Source organism: Vanellus vanellus, assembly GCF_965231255.1.
Source record: "Vanellus vanellus genome assembly, chromosome: 9".
Taxonomy (NCBI): Eukaryota; Metazoa; Chordata; class Aves; order Charadriiformes; family Charadriidae; genus Vanellus; species Vanellus vanellus.
This window is the reverse complement of record NC_138914.1, coordinates 16,758,158-16,780,309: the sequence shown is the minus strand read 5'-3', so window position 1 is coordinate 16,780,309 and position 22,152 is coordinate 16,758,158. Positions and strand designations below refer to the sequence as shown.

At 36.7% G+C, this 22,152-nt stretch overlaps 1 protein-coding gene across 1 annotated transcript in view; it reads left to right on the top strand.

Annotated features, from left to right (window-relative positions):
* Positions 1-22,152, top strand: part of CACNA2D3 (calcium voltage-gated channel auxiliary subunit alpha2delta 3) — a gene marked incomplete at its 5' end in the record, with an annotated part of 465,227 nt that overhangs the window by 168,662 nt on the left and 274,413 nt on the right. Inside the window, one exon of the mRNA XM_082487543.1 lies at positions 13,798-13,960. Within this exon, the coding sequence (XP_082343669.1) occupies positions 13,798-13,960 (163 nt within the window). The remainder of the gene's footprint in view (positions 1-13,797; positions 13,961-22,152) is intronic.

The window sequence follows — 22,152 nt, the reverse complement described above, 5'->3', positions numbered from 1 at the left end:
CTCTCTGTTATAGTTAGTGGTACATATTAATCAGGTAGAGGATCTGTTGATACGGGAGTACCGGTAATGCTTTGGAGGGCTGGTAACGCTATGGAGCGTTTTTCATCGGGCAGTTTCAGTCCTGCAAGAATGACAAATGTGGTAATTCCCATCTTACAACTAGGGAATCAAGACTGATCTCTCCCCTGAGAGATACGAAATGTTGATCTTGGTGTTTTCTTTCTGCGTTTTTTTAACACAGTGGTTAAAGATCAGTATCTATTGAAAAATCAAATAATTTTCAGCAAGATTTCATTGTGGAAGCATATAGATATGGCTGACTTTTCTAATTTGAAGTAAAAGAAATTGCTGTCTTCTTGAAGTGGGACAGAAAAATCTGAGTTTCAGAAACAACATTTAGAATTTCACAATTCCTGCTTGAACTTCATTAGCCTACTAATTTGTAGTTAGTAGCAGAGCCTCAAATAGTAAGACTCCATCGAGGCCGTAAAGTAAGAAGTTCCTCATTTTATCTGATTTGCTCAAGCGTTTACTTCTAGCAGCCTAGTGATGGATATGTTTGCTGCTTCAGTTTCATCTGCGTTTCAAATAAACTAGATTTAGGAAGAAGAGAAAGAAACAAAGAATGAGTAGAATAAGGGAGAAACAAAGGGTGGAGCTCTTCACCTGTTATCATCTTACAGTTCTTCAGCAGGTCTGCTGGAACATTGGGCAGCAGTATGATGGGATGTACAAATACTGCCACTGGAAATAGTCTGAAGGTTTGAGAAACGTGAATATCTGAGCTAACCAGGAAAAATGTTGGTGAGCTAATCTGGCTGCCTTCCATGGAGAACCGCAGAGGGCTGGCTGTATTTTCAGGGCTGTCTTCTCTTTTCCCATTCATTAATATTTGCCTGACAAAGTCCTGACCTTCAGAAATTATTGTGAGGCTCAGCTAGGAGAAAACCCGGAGTAACACCTAAACTTTCTCTGGAAGATGCCAAGTGTTGTGTATTAATACTTTAAGCCGGGAACATAGGAAAATGTATTGAATATGTGAGTCTTGAACTATCAGCACTGCTGACTGCTTTCTAAATATCCTTAGTGAAGACCAGGGAGGTGATTTGCTATTTGGCCACTGCTGACTGTATGAACGTCTGGGAGCTCTAAGAACTACTGCCGCAAAGAAGAACTAAAAGTAAAAATTATTTCACCTGTCAGGCACACTCATAGAGAGAATTTGGGGAGTGGGTATTAAAATGTGCACTTGGAAACCCTTTTAATTCTACTGTACATAAAGTGGTATCATATCAGATGAGCTCCTTATTCATGTATACATTTTCAAGATAAAGGGACAGCTATTGTTTTCAGCTGCAGCAACCACCATTCACATTGAGTTCAAAGTCTCTGCTAGCTGTAACAGAGATGAGAAGCTTTTTTTAATTGAATATGTCTCATTTCCTTGAAGTATTTAGGGCTTGTCACTGTCTAACTGAACCGAAGATGCCGCTGACAAATATGCAAGTAATTTGTAAAGCAGTTAAAGTACAGGATATATATAAAAGTAGAGACATTCTTCTGATTAGAAAATAATCTTGTATTAATAACAAGTCTTCCTGTTGTAAAACTCTTTCTAAATACAGTAATAGTCAGAATGGGAATTGGAGAGATTTCAAGGATGCCATTTCATTATTCCCAATCAGCTTTACTATAAACAGACTCTGCAAATTTTCAGCGTAAGCATATAGCTCAGGTAAACCTAAGCTCATATTTGTATTCTAAGTACCTGAATGTTTGCTGAGGAATTATCCATGGCGTATTTCTATTTTAAGATGATGTGCGTTACATTAGGTATTTTGGATGGTATCCATTAGCATAAGCCCTTCTGTCTTTGAAAATATTTTTTGCCGCTAAAGTTTATAAGTCTGGCTTAGGTCTTTATGTTTGTTTAAACTACAGATGAGTAAATGGCTGAGATGTGTATTACATTTCAGGGTTTCTTCATGATATGTTGTATGTATTGTTGTTCAGATCCTTGTGTGGTCCAGTCACTCTATATATTATTTCGATGAAATAGCTAATGACAAGCTGGTTGCTTAATGAAATGCTTTCATGGCACCTTGTTTAGGAGGGAGGATCTTTTTCTGGCAGTTGAAGGCTAGCGTTACAATATCTAGTGTAATTTCTCCCTTGGAATCTACATATAGTAAGTCATCTGTGTAGTAAACTTATGTCCGGGAAGCCTGAATTAATAACCTCTGGGTCAACCTCACAAATTTTTCATTATTTCAAATACTTTCTCCTGTTGGTTAAGCCTTTTGTTCAAGATGACATTGAATTGCAGTGGGTAGATGGCTTAGGACCCGTATTTTTCAGGAAAGATGACTGGCGCTTTGTCGTTTTTGTCTCAGGCTTGAAATGAAGCAAGCATGGAAGTAAGATACATATAATATAGTAATTATCCATTAAGATAGCCATTAAGTATGATTGCATTTTTATGAATATTGTTTTAGCTGTGGCAATAAGCTTAGAGCCAATGTATTCAAAACTTGTAAATCTTTTCTATAAGGGAGTAGATTATATTTGCACTAATCTTTGTTTCTACAATAAATGGTTGACGGCACCGTAGGATTTTCCTGCAAATCATAATTAACAAGTTATATAATCTTTTTACGTTCAGCTCTTCTCTATCAGTGTAGACACATGCAGGGGAATTTACATATCTGTTTATCATGTTTTCCATTAAAAGAATAGTAACAATTAAGAAAAAAAAGCCCTGTGTGTCCTTAAAAATGTCATTCTTCATATGATGTTCTGGTAACAAAAGAAGCCGAATCTTAGATAAACATCTGGTAGGAATGAAGAGTTCTTCATGTTTTTTACTAGATGAGCATTTCAGACTCATTTGTGACTGAATGATCACTGTATTCCCTCTCATGTCTTGTTGTTTTCAATTTATTCTTTACCAGAGACAGGAAGGGAGCAGTGAAATAGGAAATTAGGATGTTTAGAGAGAGTAACTGAAGAGAGCTGCAAAATGGTTTTTAATTTGTTTAGATGGCTGAGAGGCCTCTACGTGTGTGATCTTTCCTGCTGAGCTGAGGGAAGCGCATAAAGACATCGTGTACCCAGCCTGGGCTGCCACTGTCCGCTGGTGACTTCCTCTACTCTCAGCACATTGCTTCACGCAAGGCCCTTCCTAGGAATGTTTCTCGGATTCTTCAGAGCCTTTGGAAGATGTTATCTCTCCCACCTCTTTAGCCTGTACTTCTAATGCTTGTAAACAAGACCGGGAAGCAAGTTGGATTGTGGGGCAGATGATTCATAAAACTATCAGTTATCCCATCACCGAGATGGGGGGGTTTCAAACTAGAATGTTATGTCTTTGGTTGCCTTGATTTGCCTGATCATCTTTTCTAAAAGTGTTTATCTAGGTTAGTTCAGAAAAGAGAAAAGTGCCGCACAAATTACAGCTGGAACATGGAAAATAATAATCTTTTTGAAAATCTAAATAGTTTCTTCGGTTGCTTTCACTGAGCCTTACCCTATGCTATGGTTTGACCATAATTCTGAAGTTACCTGTAGGAGTACAACAGCAATACAGTCTACAGCTCAGTAAGCATACCGGTAAATTGTTCCACAAGTATCTGAGACTTTAACATAGTGAAGAAATAATCGTACAGACTCCAGATAGTTTCATGATGTTGCTCTGACAAGTTCAGTTTATATAATGTTGTTCCTTTATTGCTGCTGTTATGTTTATCATTATGTTAGCCTCTCCTTGCTTGATATGAAAAATGGTTAAAAGTTGAAAACATAGAGACCAATTTTATATTTTGTAATCTTAACTCATGGACTGTACCACTCATTCATGCATGGTCAGGATGTGAATAGCGTGCTGGTGTTCATTTTGCCTACGCAGATATTTTGCAATATCCAAGTTCTTAACCTGCCCCTCTTTCCACCCTCCCCCCCAACCCCAGCCTAGCTCCCACGCCAAATATAAACTATTATTTGAGGCAAATCTGCCTCAACTGGTTTATGCAAATTCCGAGTTCCTATATCTAGGATTCATGCTTGTTGAAAGAAGTCAAGAAAAGACTTAGAGTATGACATGTAAAAGTATTTTCTTTGTGTATTTTTTTTAAACTTTATTCATACAATCAATGCAAAGCAGAACTGTAAAGAGTCAGAGAAGCTACGCTTGCGTATCAGCAATAATCCCATCGGAAGGCATGTTGGTCTTAGCACAATCTACAGGTTTGAAGAGTTCTCTCATAGTGTAACTTGAAAGATGGAATACTCCATATATTAGCACATTACTATAGCTTGCAAAATATCCTCTTTAGTTTAGGGTGTCCATGTGTCATGTCCCATGTCCATCCCTCCACCTCCCTAATTATACTTATGACCAGTTTTTTTCTTTGTGAGATTTTTTTTTTTTAACGCTTCAGGTTCATTTTATGAATAAGATAGATGCTGTTGTCCTTTTTTTTTTCTTTTTTTTTTTTTTCTTTTCCCCTGAGAAGTGTGTGACTTGGGAGACGCGTTTCTTTTATTGAATTAACTCATCATCGTGGTCTTGTTATTTCAACTGTGGGCTTAGCTGACCAAATTTCTATATTGCATGAGAGAGTCATTAATCATTTGAAGAGGATTTGTGTACATTCAGTTGCTCAACATCTCATCTCTCACTTTACTCTCAAATAAATGCAATAATGTTGCACATGTTCTTTTGCTTTCCTTTGTGTAGTCAATAATATTAATTTAGCCTCCTGTGTATATGGTTGGGAGTAACAAAACAAACCTTGGGTTGCAGTGACCTCCATGAAATTTTGTTCTGTTATAGTTCTTCAGTACTTAATTATTTTGATTATCCCCCGTTGGTATAAAAAAAAAAGTCTGGTAAAGTACATGTTTAATTCATCATTCAGAGCCACACGTAATGTTCAAATGTTGTTGACTGCTGCATATGAAGTTCGTGTTACTTTCTGGTTTATTAGGGATAGTTTTTAACCCTCAACCCAGCAAAACACTATATATAGATTGTCTACTGTCCCTGAGCATAACTTGTTGAGGAGATAGCACAGCTCCTGCGGAGTACAGAGCAGCGTTATAAGCATGCCTTAAACTATGAAGAGTCTGGGTTAAAGTGGCTTCTCGTGGGACACAGAGAAGATGCAGAGCTTGAGAAATATTTTTTTCTTCCTGCTTGGAAGTGGGAATGAGGCACTTCGGGCATACGATTGTGAAAAGGCACAAAGAAGTCAGATACGTCTCCGCTGATAATTAGAAGCAGCCTTGAGGTTGTCATCAACCTGAATGTGTCAGACGAGCTGAACATGCATGGAACTACACTGACTTCACTAAAACTTTTCAGCTTATCCTTTTGTAAAATAGTTTGCTTTTCTATTTCTACAGCATGTTTTAAACTGTATGGAGAGGGTTTTTTTTAATATTCTATACTGAATGACATGCATTGGTTACCTTGCAGTAAAATAGAAAACTTTAGAAAATATTATTGTGTTGATTTTGAAGCAAGTCTTTAATTTTAGTATTATCTTTTACAGAATATTCTTTTACAGAGTTATTTTATAGAAGTTATTGATCCTGACTGTTCACTAGCTTGATATGATCTGTAGGGTTTTAAAGAGAAATGAAGGGGTCCTGTTGTTCTAGCTAGTAATGAAAATGGTATTAAATATGAGGCAAAGTTTTGCACGTTTTCTGCATCTATATAGATACACAAGTGATATAATTTGTTTAAAAAGGTCAGCCCCATAAAAACTGGTTTTGGGAATATTTGAGATAGTGGACTTAAAAGGGAAGAAATCCATTGATTGTTGGCTTGAGACAACTTTTCTCAGAAGTGGACTGTGAGGGTCAATACAACAAACTGTGTAAATTACACTTGATGCACCTTTCAAATGTGACAAGTACCTTCACAATACTGTTCAAGTTTAAAATATGCCTAACCTTATGCCCAGAGCATGGCCAGTAGAAGTCAGTAGTTAATCCTATAAAAAAAATCACACATACTTGATTTTTTTGCTTCTTTTCCCAGTTGCTGAAAAGAATGACCCCACCCAACTTAAAAGTGTTTAAAAAACAAAAAAGGAAAGCAGATATTTTAAAACCAAGGTGCTATTTCTGTTATGTATCAAACTGCATTTCTATTTCTGTCTTTAGACTTTAAAAGAGACGAGTAGCTAAAAGCTTTCTCCTCTGTATGTCTCTGCATCTTAAAATCTCTGTGGCTTTGTTCAGCATTTATAGCCCCCCCACCCCAGGCATCCTTACAACCTGTCGGCATGTGTTTTCCTATAGATATTTTGCATCTGCATTTTTGCCACACCCACATCGGTGGGATAATACTTCTAATCTAAAAGTAAAATTGAGGCATAGTGAGGGTTTTCAATGCTCTGAAAAATATTAGTTTATTACTGTGTAATGTTTTATCTCTGGTTTAATAGTCTGAAAAGGGACAATCGCCACTATTGCAGCATGGAAGTAAAGACAAGCTTGATACAAATGTGTTCAAAAATGTTTTAACATCCTCAAGTGTTCAGAAGTGCTTATTAGTTTTCCCTTGTTTTCTTTGCTCTTGCACAGAGCTTGTCCTATTGGAGTGAAAAGTTTTAGGCTAATTGCTGCTTCTTCCAAAGTGTGGTTTAAATAAAGTCCAACAGACCTCTTATGTTTATTAGCAAGAAAAATGAGCCTCTTCTATTAGTATATTTCTGAATGGGAAGCATGAAGTGTGGAGTTTCTCTGCCGTGTTCCCTTGGGAGCAGGTTGGGAAGATGCGTCCTCAGCAGAAGCGCAGAGCCAGGGGAGCTCCGCCTGTGCTAAGGCCAGAGGGGAACGGCAGGAGGGAGGAGGGAGCATTTTGCGCGCAGCTGAGAAGGGGCTGTCCCAGCCCCAGGAGTATTCCTGTCATGTTCGCTCGGCAATATGTGCAAGACATGATAAGCCTTATCAAAGGGCCCCACTACTATGCTGCTAGATTTTCCAGGTTGCGGATTTTTGCCTTTTTATTGTTTCACAGTATTAGAGTGTAAGCTCATTGACTGGGGTGCAGCCTTTCGGCTAATTATGTGGTTTTGAAATGCTCAACCTTCACAAATGCACAGACTCTACCGTTATTGTATTCTGGTTACAAGATGATTCACTTAAGTCCTGAAATTCTTGATTAAAGTTGCTCTAGAATGTTCAGTAAATTGTCTCCATGGTTCACTCCTGCTCTGGAGGAACATAACTGGCTCTGAATTTATTTATCTACGTAACTGGTATCTTTATAACATACGTCCATTGGGAGAAGGGAGAAATTACAGTGCCACCAGAGTAGGGGTTTGTTTTGCTCTTTAGCGGAAAGTATTTCCTGGAGGTTTTTTGTGTGTATGAAAATGAACACACTGAACACTTGCATTTCTAGACTCAGCAAAACCATTAGATCTCCAGTGAGGCTTGTGATATAGGTGTCCAAAATGTCAAACTGAAAGCTCGTTACGGAAACCTTTTCTCCTTGTGTTTACTCTAAGTGACCAAAGGGTTTTCGTTCAGCCTTGTGACTAAAGAATCTTGAGAGCTTTTGTATGTAAAAATAGGTATTTTTAAAGTCATTTATCTGTAAAGAAAAAGGAGGCTTCATCTGAAACTTGTAACCTAAAGTGACTCTTTTTAACTTTAGTGGATGACTTAAAATAGCCATCATAATTACTTACTACTTGCCACTTTCAGTGAATCAGATAATCTTGCAAGACCTCTGCGACCTTGATGTGTTATCAATTCACATGCTGGTATAACTGATTTTTATGATAACAAAGTATTACTTATCCTGTTTGAATACAATTTTAATAGGGTATACATATTGGGAGGGAATGGAAAGCCCGGGGAAAGGTCATCTTAATCTCACGGTGTAGAAAACACATCAGTTGTTTTTGTAAGGGTGCAAGTAACGTTTCTGTACTACTTCCATGATTATAGAGGGACTGATCACAACACTTCAAATCCCAGGTGTTTTCTGAGCCTTGCGGTTGAATAAAGACATGAAAAAAGGGGGGGGGGGAGGGGAGCATTGGAAGTTCCTACAGAGGGTCGAGTAAGAGCTTTCAGGGAATAATCAGAAATTACAAAGATAATATCTTCTAACATGAGATGCCTGCTTTTTCTCAATTTTAAAAGGTTTTTAAAATTCAGAACCGTTTTTATTGAATGAGGCAGTTTGCTTTTATGACCTTCTATACTTGCTCGCTAAACAGACTAAGTACTTGAGTACAAGAGCTTTAATCATATGCTTCAAAACATAAATTCTCCTTACTGGACAACTGTCAGAAGAGATTTTTTTCAGCCTTAAACTGATATGCATTCAGACATCTGCCTCTTTGTTAACACATGAATAGCAGAGTGGAGACTGTTGTCAATGTGTTTTGTAGTAGTCAGTGTGGTTTGTTTTTTTGTGGTTTTTTTTTTTTTTTTTACTCACTAGTGGCAGTAGCTATTTTGCTGAAACTCTCATAGATATTAAAATTATTGTTAATTTCTAGCTCTGTGCTATTTAATACTAGATCTTGCTTTCTTCTTAATTTTCTGTGTTATTTGCTACTTTTTCATTTTCCCTCTGATGCTCTACCATTTTGAGGTTCAATGCAAATGCCATAAATTTTCATTGATTTAGTGTCTCCCAGAGACCTCCAGCTTTTTCTTTAAATGAGTGCTATGTTTGCAGAAACGCTGTGAAAATGGTTCTTGCGTGGTCAAATATTATCAGTGTAACCCCAATACTGCTGTAGTGCTGGCCCATTAGTGCAAATCATTCCCAATTGTGTTCTTACCTCTTCCTAGTCCTCATAGCTCTGTGAATGGGACTTTTTTATGCTGTCTTGCTAAAAATAATTTCTATACTGTAGAAAAAACATATCAAACTAAAATTGGGCTTACATTGTTTCATATCACTAAAACAAAATACTTCATATTAAAACAATATGAAACCAACTGATATATGTTTACACTTATGTGCCAAGTACTCTATAAGTTCCAAAGGCAATGTGCGTTAGAATGTATCTTTCTTTTAAATTGCACAGTAAATGTTTATATTTAAATACGCTGTTTACAGTGTTAACAAATATTTGATAAATAATTTAAGCATCGCAAGATATTTGTTTACAGTAAGAGAAATGTAAATGGAAATAGAAACTGTCACTCATCTACCACAGTTCGTACAATGCTGCAATTACGCAAGGCATGTGCAATACTTTTCAGCATTATATCTGAATTAGTGATGTCTTGTCTCAGCAAAGTACCCATTATAATCAAGGTGCTTGTTTAATTGAGAATTTATGCCAAAATAAGTGGCTAAACTGGAACAGATAGCTTCAAGGTTTCTATCTTGCCTTGCAGATCAGTTCTCTGCAACCCGCTCTGGTGGTTCTCATTGTGTGCCACAAACCTTGCACTTCCCCGCAATTTTTTTATGGTACCTTTTGAGTTAATTAATTTTTATCACCATTAACGTAAGTCTTTGGCAGCCATCCTGACAGATCATACAGCACGTAGTTTTGTATTGTGGCTCAGGCTATCTTATGGTGTTTTAAAACAAAGCTTGCCTTTGCTAGTCAGCCTGAATGAACCTGTAAAACAATTTTGTGATCAGTCTTCTTACAGCCCTATAAGTCTACTCTGCCACCAGTATGTTATTGCTAGCAGGCTGCTAGCAATATGATTCTTTGGGACGTCTCAAATATGGTCCGCTCCTCGTTGAGGAAGAATGGTCCACTGCTTGTTTGATTGAGTACTACTGATCAGTTTATATTGGCTTGTGTTGGGAATGCTTTCTTCACAAGGGTGAAATAGTAGTATTGCATGAAAGCCGAGATTCTTATTTGTCCTCAGTTTTTATGGCCTTACTCTAAGTCATTGCAATACGATGGGGGCTTTCAAAATGGTTGATCAAACATTCAGAATGATGCAGATGCTGTTAAGGAATGTACAAACAAAAAACCCGATGCGTTTACTTGAGCAAATTTAAATACACAAAAGTATACAAGTACATGAACTTTTATGTTTAGATCTTGAGATGTATATAATAGATTACATGAAGGAGATTTCCTTTGATTGCTTTTTCTCCAGTTCATTGCTCACCATGCAAGTCTATATGTAATGTTAGTGTAAACTCACCTGTTGGCCAAGTCACAGTAGAGCCTGGTTATGCTCCCAACCTGGATAATTATTTTGTTATTTATTAGACTAATAACTTTTTGACATGTTATATTGTGCGCACTCAGAACTCACCTAGTTCAGGTTACATCAAAGATTAACCTCCATTGACAAGATAAAATTGAAGTCATTTTCTCTTAGAGCTTAGCGGGTAGAGTATTTGTGTTGTCAGCAAACAGGACTTTATCCGCTTTCCCTTGGGCATTATCGCGAATGCAGTGTCAGAATGCTAGAAGGATTTACTTTAATATTTTTTTCCCTTCAATTTTTATTTTTAATTTTCCTTCTATCACCTTTCAGCTGTCACAGTCAATAATTTCCTTGGAAGGAAAGTGCCCAAAAGAAGCCACTGTATAATAGCTCTGCTTAAATGCAGATCTTTTTCAGTAGTAGTTTTGAGCTGTATATATTTCCTGATGTTTAATCCTTAGAACTTACAGGACTGTCTTAAATATGTAATTTTTGTAGGCTTCCACTTGCAAAAAAACCCCAACGAACCAAACCCAAAACCTCCCTAAATCAAGCAGAAAAAAAACCCACAGGAAAATATTAATTTTCTGTAATACCATAAGGACTATTTTATGCTACAATTTGCTTTAAAAAACCCCACATAAATAATAATATTGTGTATACACTTGTAGAATTGAAAAGAGAAAATACAGACTCAGACCAATAAATCAGTGAATACTAAATCAACCAAAGAAACAATCAGTCCTAAATACCCTTAATTGTGAAACGAGTGGTTTCATTTATTTAGAATATAGCAGATTTTAATACTTGGCTAGCCTTGCCACTTACAGAACATGATGAAGGAGGATGTCTACTAATTAACTCCTTTGGAAAAGGAAATAACCCACTGAATGAAAGGAAATAATATTCTTTTAGAGGTGATTGCCATGTGTATTCTGACATTCTTATTTGAGCTTTGTCCATTTTCCTACCATTTCCACAGTATTATACAAACCCATGTGCAAGGTAAACTTATGTCCTTGAAATCATGAAGTCTGTATGTGAATTGCTGTAGAAATTGTTCCATGATACATAACTTAAAATCAGTTAAAGAGGAATGGTATATTGCTACGTATTTTAGCACAGAATCTTTCAAGTGAAAGGAGAATACATTTGGGGATAAAGTGTAATATTTATGTACAACTTCTGTGTTAAAATTTGGAGTTAGGTGTTAGTGAATGCTTTCAATGGTGGTCTTTAATAAGAAAACAAAAAAACACCCCCCCTTTGATTTCTCCGTGACAATGCCGATAAGGTTTATAAAGCCAAGAAGTGTAATGAAAGCAGCACAATGGCCCATCTGTAGCTCTAGCAGTTGTGGAGACGATGTCATGCTCAACAGAAAAAAAGGAAAACAAAACCATGTCTTTAAGGACAAGAAAACAAGTGGTTTGGAAACAAGATGAAACAATCATCCTCACCCTGCTGGAACTCAGCTGTCCAGGGGGTGTGAAGAGAGAGGTGTCTGGCAAGAAGCGTGAAATACAGAATTTTCTTTATCACTGTACTCCCGGGGGATGGGATATCAGCCTTTCTTCCTGACTTAGATACTATCGAATGTATCATGGAAAAGCTACACAGCTTACTTCTTCCTTGCTTGGAATTGGAGTAGGATTGCATTTTACAACAGTCATTAGTGCATGGCTTAATGTTGGAAGGAATATTCTATTTCTTACTAAAATGGGAAATACGAGTTGAGCTTTAAAGTCTTCTGCCAACTGTATCTGGCTTTTGCAGAAAGGGTAAACTGAAATAGCTGCTGTCACATATGGGCGGCAGGCGTGCAGTGCAGTTAATGATCCATGATAAACCTGGATAATAAGCAGAGATGGAGAAGGTTTCTCCCAAATAGAATGAGAACTGGAGTTTCTTGGAAATTGTCGTACCGAAACCAAAAGGATGAAGAAACACGATAAGAATCAAATATATAACAGTGACATCCCCCAAGTGGTATAGAGAAGGGTAGCATCTATAGGTGTGTTGGATAATTCTAACAACTTTTAGAATTAATTAATTCATTAACGAAACTACAGCTTTATAGAAATTATATCTCTACTTTTTACCTGTGACTCCTGGAGGGGGTAAAAAAAGACTACTGTGTTTTTTTTCCAGAACTTTAGAATTCAGTAGCTGTATATATTCATGAGATGTATGCAGCAGATTATTTGGCTTATCGCAGTATAAACCAGTTAAAGTAAAATAACTTTAAGGTCATGTTTAATCGTGTCAGATTAATTTCCGTTAAATTGACTTTCAAAAACTGAGTTTGTCTGAATATTTCTGTCATACACACAAGGTCCTCAAAAATCTGGGTAATGTGACTTATTTTACTTTCATCTAAAATGCAAACTACGGGTTGGCCATTTTGAAAAGCTAAAAGAGTAGGATATGGAAAGCAGCTTTCCAAGTAAGCCTCCATTTAAGATAGTGGTTAAATTATCAAGCCTTTTAATAGAAGTGTATAGATTGTAAGATTTTAACTAAGTCTTGTTTAGTAGAATGAGTTGCGTATCATACTGAGAAATGGTGCTTGTGAAAAGCCTTATAAGTTTTTGTACTTGCTCATCTGTTTTAGCCTTGTAAACGGTATAATATGTTTATCCTTGTGCAGGTTGTACAGATCTATGAATGCATAGATTTATGTCTAAATACTATTTATATTGATTTACTCTCAAATAGTTAGGGCGGAGACATGTATTTAAATTATGAGGTTCTTTAAAGACACTAAACTTTGGTCTCTCTTAAATAAGAAACTTCAGAAACTTGCCAAGGGTTAAAGTTATTTAAGAGGTTAAAAAGTAGACTTTGCTGTTTGTTGCTTTCAAAGCTTGATAGAATTTCTGGTTAAACTAGGTCATAAGGAAATCAATAATTTTATCTAAATTGCTTTTGCTTATCTGGTTATAGTTCTGTACAAAATAGGCCAAATACTCTTCAGGAATCTGTAACAGGCAGACAATAATTTCTCGTTCAAAATAAGTCACTGCTAAGTTTACATATCCATATTAAAGTATGTATAATTTTACAAAACCTACTATGATGTGCATTTGTAAAATTCAGCAAAAAGCAAGTATTTTTCTTTAGGAAATGTCAGTCAGTCACATCAGGTAAGCAACAACAGCTTTAATTAATATTCCTGTGAAGTAAAAACACTTTCAGTTTGTCAAGACCCGAGGTCAGCACTGATAGCAGTTCTGGGAACTGATGGAAATAAGCTAAACAGGGACATCATCATTAAATAATTATCCAGGGAGTGATTTAAATCTAGAGAACTTTGTATTAAAAATAGCGTATACACTGTTTGCGTTCAGATTGTTTGTTGTGCTGCTCTTAACGTTTTTAGGGCAGCCAGAGATCTGAGGTAATATGGGGTTTTCTTGAGGTGTATTGATATATGTGGTTTCAGAAAGGTATCTGTACCAGGAGTATAGAGGGAATCTGAGAGACGATAAAAATATCTTGTTCTTCTATTTTAGATGGAGAAACATGTAAATGTTAATCAATGGATTGATAGATATGTTAAAATATTCAAACCTCATATTTTTATGCTGAACATGAATCCTGAATACTGAACGTGGGTTTCTGTTGCAGTATGAATACTTCAATGCTGTGCTTATAAATGAGCGGGATGAAGAAGGAAACTATCTGGAGCTGGGGAAGGAGTTCATTCTAGTGCCAAACGACCACTTCAATAACTTGCCTGTGAACATCAGTCTGAGTGATGTCCAAGTACCAACCAATATGTACAATAAGGGTAAGAAAAGAGCTGTTTTATTTCATCATTCCGCCGGCTGAACGTAAATTAGGACCTTCCTTCCTTTTAAAATGAAGCTGTTGATTAACTACATATTGTGTGTGTTCCAGTGTGCAATTAACTGAAATTTCAGTGGAAGAATGCTGAACGTATGACAGTTTTGTAATATCTATTGTTCTGTGGCGATTTAGCAATTTAATATGATCAATGATTTGTGTATTAGACTTGCATGAATTCTGCTATAGAATATGGCAGAATATGTTTATTCTTATGCATTATTTTCTGGAATCTCCGAATCAGTTGAACAGATCTTACATTATCGCTTACAAGTTACATTCTGTCTTTGCTGAGAGCTAGAAGTAAAAGATACAGGGTAGATGGGAGGGGAATATTTTATTAGGTTTATGCTTTCAAGCTTCTGGGAATCATTCTATGACTGTATACTCAGCTGCTGTGAGTTTTCGGATAATATTTTGGAGGAATAAACTACATTAAAATTTCTACTCCCCTGAGTATTTCTCATAGGTGCCGCATAGCACATAGCGTGAACAAACAGCTACATTAGATATTAGGAAGTATGGACTTCGGTCTAAAAATTGAGAATGCAAACTGAACTCAGGTACACGCTTACTCGTTTTCCTTATGCCACTTCCCTTTGAACAGGCAGCAGAATTTTCTGTGCTTATGCAGTACCCATCTATTTTTTTTTTTCTCAAGCCAGTAATAAAATAAAAAATTAAAAAGAAAAGCGCCAAAGTTTCTGAACAATATCTACAGTGTATTTGTGATTGGTCTGTAGAGAGCTGCCTAATCTTATGATCTGGTTCCTCTTCCTTGTTTTAACTATACGAAAAGACAGCTAAAAATACATTAAATGCTTTCCTCATAATACATTCCAGGCTAGCATTTGTGGTAATTCATGCAAGGATATTGTGTAATCACAAATGGAAGGAGAACTAATTTGGATGGGTCGGGCTGGTAAGAGAAGCGATTGATATGACAGCTTCTCTCCAAAGTTATGATTCAGACTTAAGAATCTTGAGAAGCCAAAAATCCTACAGTAATGTCTTAAATTAGGGATTACAAAAGAGCCAAGCTTCCTAGAGAGTATTTGAAAGGTTGTGAAATGATTAATACAGGATATCTTGAAAAGATTTGGAAAATGCTTAAAGCTTCTAAAGCTACCAAACTATTTTTTTGTGCAAGTGCTAATATTTATTTAACTGAGCCTGTCCATTCATTCATTCATTCCAGAATTGCTAAGGAGGAAAAAAAGAGAAAGAAATAAAGAGTATGGTTGCAAAGGGATAGAGAGGTCAGGCAGTCATGTTTTTCTGGTGGAGCGAGCTAACCTGAGGAGTGAGTTAGTGAGAGCAGGAAAACCAAAGGACCTTCAGTTACATGACATGTAGTACAGCTCTGTATAGAATACATTTTTATATGCTGATTAATTACAGTTAAAGGCCAAAGTCAAAAGGCTTGTTGCGTCTTCTTTTGGCCTCTAATACAGGGACTGCCTGTAGAGATGTAGAGGATAACGCTCTGTGATGATTCCTGTTTCCACTTTGTCTAATTCAAACCAGCCAAAATCATCGTTTTATGCAGCTGCAGAAAAACATTTTTTTGTCATTTAAATGTATTCCAACTGCTGAAATCTGGTATGTTGCTGACATTTTCCTTACACATGGACATGATAGTCTCAGCTTGGACACTGACAATGTCTGGAAATGTTATGCTTACCAAGAAGAGGCCTGTATGTGTTTTTTTTTTTGTTGTTGTTGCCTATTTCTTCAGTTCTGTAATGCGGAGGGGTGATAACAAGTTAATTAAATCCTAGCCTGAGGGTACAGGCAGTAGATATTGGTAGGTTTACAACCAAGTGTCTGCACAACACCATTTCTCTAGAAAATGCCTGCTGTTTGTCTCCAGGTTATGTTTTATTTTATTGAATTACTAGGCAAAACCACAGCCCAAACTCACAGTTGAAAACAGACAAGTGTGATCATTGCATATTTAAGCACAGGACTCTCATGAACTTTTTAATTGTAAGCTAATTCTAAGGTTTTTCCTTCATTTTGGGTTTTTTAATTGTAGAGATATTGATAATTTGCATTGGCTTCAGAGGAGAGTCACAGGACTCACCAAAGGGTTGAAAATTGTGCCTTATACTGAAAGACTAAAGGAGCTCAGTCCATTTAGCTTATTCAAGAGAAGATTAAAGGATTAATTAGTTGATCTCTAGTGATCTTTAGTTAAATACTAATACCAGGCTCTATAATCTGTCTGCCAAAGGTTTAAAAAAGATCCAGTGCCTGAAATTGGGTTCCATTATTTTGCAAATTGCACAAATGTGGGCTCAGTTAAAGCCTTTTTTCTTGTTTGTGTTTCGTGTTTGTTTTTTTCTTTTCTTTTTTTTTTTTTTTTTTAAATGAATTTAGATAGTGGTCTATTAGAAGGCTGTTGTCCTGTGTCCATCCCCTCAAGCCCTTAATCAAGACCAGGTTCTTTTTTGTTTGTTTTTGAAATAATATGTAGTCTAGAATTAGTTTGGGGAAAAACTTTGTCCTGGTCAGCTTGCATGATCATAGTGATCCCTCCCAGCTGTAGAATCGCTAAAGTGGATGATCACAGTCCCTAACTAGACTCTAAATGCAATTGGCTTAAAAATCATGGTACATAAATACATTGCTGTTCTTTATATATCTTCTGGCTCTTTCAGCTTCTGCATAGAAAAGCTTAAAAATATTGATGTTAAGAACAGGACTAAATAATTCCCATTCTAAGGAAATCATCAAGTTTAGAATCGGAAAATAAAAAGCAGAAGCAAATTTCATGACATTTATGATGAAATCAAGAAAGCTGAAATACCATAAATATCAAAACTGTATTAAAATTTAACATGGAACATTTTGAAAAGGAAAACAAGTGCCAATAAAAAAGGGCTGCCAACCTAATTTGTAAGCATACGTGTAACTCTAGTGCCATCTTTGCGTACAGCTTGCACGCACCTATTATAGAATCATAGAATCAGTGAGGTTGGAAGGGACTTTTAAGATCATCAAGTCCAACCATTAACCTACCCTGATAAAAACACCACCACTCCTAAACCATGTCCCTAAGCACCTCATCTACCCTTTTCTTAAACACCTCCAGGGATGGTAAATCCACCACCTCTCTGGGCAGCCTATTCCAATGTTTAATAACCCTTTCAGTGAAAAAATGCTTCCTAATATCCAATCTAAACCTGCCCTGACATAACTTGAACCCATTTCCTCTTGTCCTATCACTTGTCGCCAGGGAGAAGAGGTCAGCTCCCATCTCTCTAAAACCTCCTTTCAGGTAGTTGTAGAGGGTGATAAGGTCTCCCCTCAGCCTCCTCTTCTCCAGGCTAAACAACCCCAGATCCCTCAGTCGTTCCTCATAAATGTAAATAAATGTACATAAATGTACATAAATGTAGAAGGCAAAGTAAATGAGTGAATTTAATAAAGAATCACAGTTTTGCATTTAAAATACTCTTGATTGTCGTTGTAAAATTTAAAGACCTGGTCTGGTTATTGATGTGCTTTTATATTTTCATTCCCCTCGTCTGCACACCCTCGTCCCCCGGTTTCTCTGTATCTTACAGTGCACGTCAATTAATGTTGGAAATAGTTGAGTTACTGATCGTTGGAACGTAAAGCCTATGGGGCTCAGAAAACACTATTTCAGCATTCCTGTAATGTTCATATACTGAAGGAATTCAGAAAAAAAAGTAGGATGTTTGTGCTTTACAGATAAGTGTGCTTATCTGTCTGTCAATACAGAGAGACCTCTCAGCTCTAGGCTGTTTCACAGCAAGGCTGGCTGTCCATTTAAACTGCAGAACATTCTGATGGAATTGGCCTCCTTCGCTTTTCCTGAAAATGACTGCTTATGATAATGTTTTGCTTTTGAAATGTTTAAGCACACATCAGGATTCTAAATCTGTCAGTGCATTCTGTTTCTTCTCTTTAAGCACAAAGTGTATTCATTGCCTATAGCCACAGGATTTGCAAGGCAGTATCCTTTTAAACAATGAATAAATAATTAAGATTAAGAAATTCTGTGATAAGAGTCTTAGCAAGCAGTAGCTCTTTCTTCCGTCCACAAATTTGGTAACTGGCAATTACCAACTGTGTAGAGATTTCTGACAGAAAGTAGAAAAAAGGATTCTTAGTGAATTAATCAGCTGTATCATACAGGTATATTCATAGATGAAAAAGGAAGGGAGGAAGAAAGCTACTTTTTTCATATTAGAAGGAAGTTTGAGAGTTTGATTCTGTACTTGCCAAATCTGATCTGAATCCAGTGTGGACAGTGCAGTACTGAGGCAGGAGTCCAGGTATGAGAAAAGTGTGTATAAGGCAATGTCTAATCCTGCTGCTGTTGGGTTTTTAACATTTTATTTACATGGGTTCTATATCAGCACCAAAGGGAGTTTTCTTATCTCCTATTTTTTACTTCTCTCCTGTTATGTTGGAATGTGAGTGATTTGGACACACGACTGTCTCAGACATAGCTTGCATATGAACTTCCATAGGTATACCTTCTGAAGATACTCAGATATACCTTTCAATATACCAATTGGTATATTTTAAACAGGTATTGTGGAAGAGATTAATAATAATGAAAAATGATTAATGATTTAAAGTTTAAATAGTTTCAACATTTGGTTTATTACTTTCTGAGATGCTGGTAGTATATTTAGAAGAACCTAGGAATGTGACATATAATTAAAAAGTAGGCAGTTGGAATGTGGGCTAGGCTTTCTGGCAACCATCCATGGAGAACATGGTTTCTGGCAGTAGGATTGCCACTGGGAAAAAGCAGGAGTCTATAATGGATTTATGTACAGGAGGAGAAGATAAAAGAAGGCTTCAGAACACTGAAATCTGATCTTGCAGATATTGATGGCATATAAAAGTGAAAGTACAGAGTAGCATTTCACCTTTTGTTAGTATGAAAATGCAGTTAGTTTTAACTTGTTAAAATCCTACATGCTTTGTCCAAAGTACGTGCTGTATCTGAGCTGGAAAACCTATTCCAGTTTTATTTTTCTAAGTCCTCATCTCATATTTACCTATAGCTGTGGACAGTAATGGCATGTTTTCTGCTATTGAGTTTACACTCAGCATTTTTTCAAGTTCTTGGAAGAGGCTTATGAATACTTGGCTAAATGTGGATTTCAATGTAGATGAAAACCAAATTCAGACTGAGAGTGAATGCGTCACGGTGACATACACTCAGACAATTCTAAAATATGGGACCCATTGAAAAGTGAAGAGTAGCATAGTACAGTACCACAAGTGACACACAGCAGGATCTCATCTGCTTATGTTAGTGTTGCGTAACATCTAGGAAATTCAAGAGGATGTTGATAAACACATTATCTCAATATCAACTGAAAACAACTCCTGTTTTGAGCTTTTGCAGTCAGTCTTTGTTTATATGATAAGGTAAACTTTATATTTGTAGTTTGCAGAAAGGGGAAAAGCCCAGGTTCTCCTCTTTTTAATACTTCAGAAATTTCTAGATGCACTGTACGTTGTCTTAAAAAGTGTCAAGTCTTTTAACTACCTGTTGTTGTTACCAAAAATTACGTAGTTAGAATTTTGGATTTTAAGCAGTTCGGCATCTACAGCCTCTGCTTGGGAATCAAGGGTAGATTGTAAGATTCTTAGGTACACACCTCTATAATTTAATTGCCTTGAATAATTTGTATTTTTACATATCTCGCAATATCTCTCTCAGACCTCTAGATACAAATGAATGCAATGAAAAGTGAAGTCATGCAGGCCTTTTACTGTAGAAAGAGAATAATAAAACTAAATGGGTCCTAATCACAGCTGGATAGAAAAGACTACTGTCTTTACTCAATCTCTATTTAGAGTGAATGTGCTCAGTGTAATAATTTCTTCACTGTAAGAAATTTAGATCTAAAGAGAGACCTCTGTGCCTGATAGTTTTTGCAAGTAGAAAAATATTATTTATTTCTAAAAACCTTATGTCTCATAAAATCTTCACTGTGGTTCTGCCTCCAGGTTTGTTCTGGACTAAAATATTACGCACACAAAGAAAACCTTTCTAAGTGTTCTTAAAAAATAAAAAAGCCTTTTAGAATGAGGTCAGTTTTTCTTTCCTAGTTGGGTATCTGCTACCTCCGTTTCCTTTCTTTGTTTTCCCAAGAAGACACAAAGAATAAATGTGGTTATTCAGGCCTAGTTTTGTACTAACTCTTAGGCGAACTTGCATAGTTTTATGCTTGCACTGATTATTTCCTGTTCAGGCCTCTACAAACACTTTGACAATTGCACACTGTATTCCTTTTCACAGTGTTACATGTTTTTTCCTGCTTGCTGAGAACACCTTTCTCATATTTTCAATCCTGAATTTATATCTCCGTTTTCTGTACGAGCTAGCTCTTGCTTGATCTCCTTTGTGCTTATGATTATGACAAGGCTTTCTGTACCTTTTTTGGAGATGAATTGCCTATAAAGAAGTGAAGTGTCTGAGGGCACAGTTGGATGTATGATGTCAACGGCAGGTTATTGGGGGATAAGAACTACTGCTCTCTGCCACTTGTGCTTGCTAGGTATTACTGTCCCATTCAAACCAGCTGTCATAAGCTGTTCGGTAAGCTTGTCCCGAAACTGGTTTGGTAAAAGGAATCAGATCAGCATTTTCTCCTAGCAGAGTGTTTGAAAATAGAATCATTTTGACAGAACTAGGGTGGGGTGACTGACTTTATGGGCATCTATCTATCAGCTCTGGACGGTAGTCTCTGAGAGATGGTGGAGGAGGTAGACATGGGCCAATAGAGGTGGACTGGGGAAAGAGGATAATCTCTTTACTGGGATCAGAACAGATGCAGCTTGAGCGATGGGTCTGCCTTAAAAAAAAAAAAAAAAAAAAAAAAAAAGAGAGAGGGAGGGAAAATAATTTCTCTTGGCAATAGAAAGGAAGTAGGCTTACATAAGTTGATTTAAACTAATGGGAGTTTTTTCCTTTGTTGTCATTTCTAGTTTACTATATATATAATCTTGTTTTACTTGCTGAGTTTTGTAATGGAGGAATATTTCCTGGGGGATAAACCTTCATCCTATTAACACAGCTGACAGTGGAATTAAATGCATTCTACAGCTTTGCAAGACTTAGTTATCCATTGAGTTTTTTGTATTTATTAAAAGACATTGAGCAAAGAGTCCAAACTTACTACCAGATAAGGAATAGATTTTCAAATTCTAAACACTCGTAATTATTTAAAATGTATTTTTGTTTTCATCACTAGTGAATGTCAGAGGAAAAGACATACAGGCACATCTATGCTACATGGTGCAGAGTTGTGCAATCTGTTCTTACATATATGACATATATGCATGATTCACTGGATTCATGGAAATATTATGGATGCAAGATAGTTTTGTGACTATGGTTCTGCTACGAAGTTGTCAGGTCCTGGATTAGAAGAATTTTAATTTATTAAGGCGCAGCACAAGGTTAATGTCTCTATTTTACTTTCCATCCAGAGATAGCTAGATTGCAGCTCTGCACTGTCTTCAATTTGTGCAGCATATGATATGGAGCTTTTGGGAGACATGATATTTTTGTACACCAGTATTTTTGTGCTTGCTGCTTTTCTCGTGGTTTGTTTCTAGTGGGATTCCATTGTATAGCCAGAGGCACGGTTTCTCACTTCAAACTCTGTGACAATTGAAGAGTTTTAGACATGGCTCTTCAGCACAGTACCAAGTGCATGCCATCTCCCCACAATTATGTTCCTTTGATTTTCATGGTCTTAAAATTTAACGCCTGCTGAACTACTGTGCTCTGTGTGGGGAGACTGCAGCCTGTGCTTCACAGTTCTGTGGAACTGACATCTTTTAGCTTGGGCTTTTTTTGTGCTTTACTCCTACTAAAGTCCTGGGGTGAATATCGCACAAATACTTAAATGCCAGTCATTCTAAGTGCACGCAAGCAGAAGCACCGTGCTGGTACAAATGAATAGGCTTGTTCTGAACAGACTCAGTTTTGGAAATTTTTCTTCCTAGTTTGATTTGGAATTTGATTTTTTTTTTTTTATTTGGAGTTTGATTTTTCTTCCTAGTTTTGATTAGGAAGCTGAGGAAGTATGGGCTAGATGAGGTGACAGTGAGGTGGATTGAGAGTTGGCT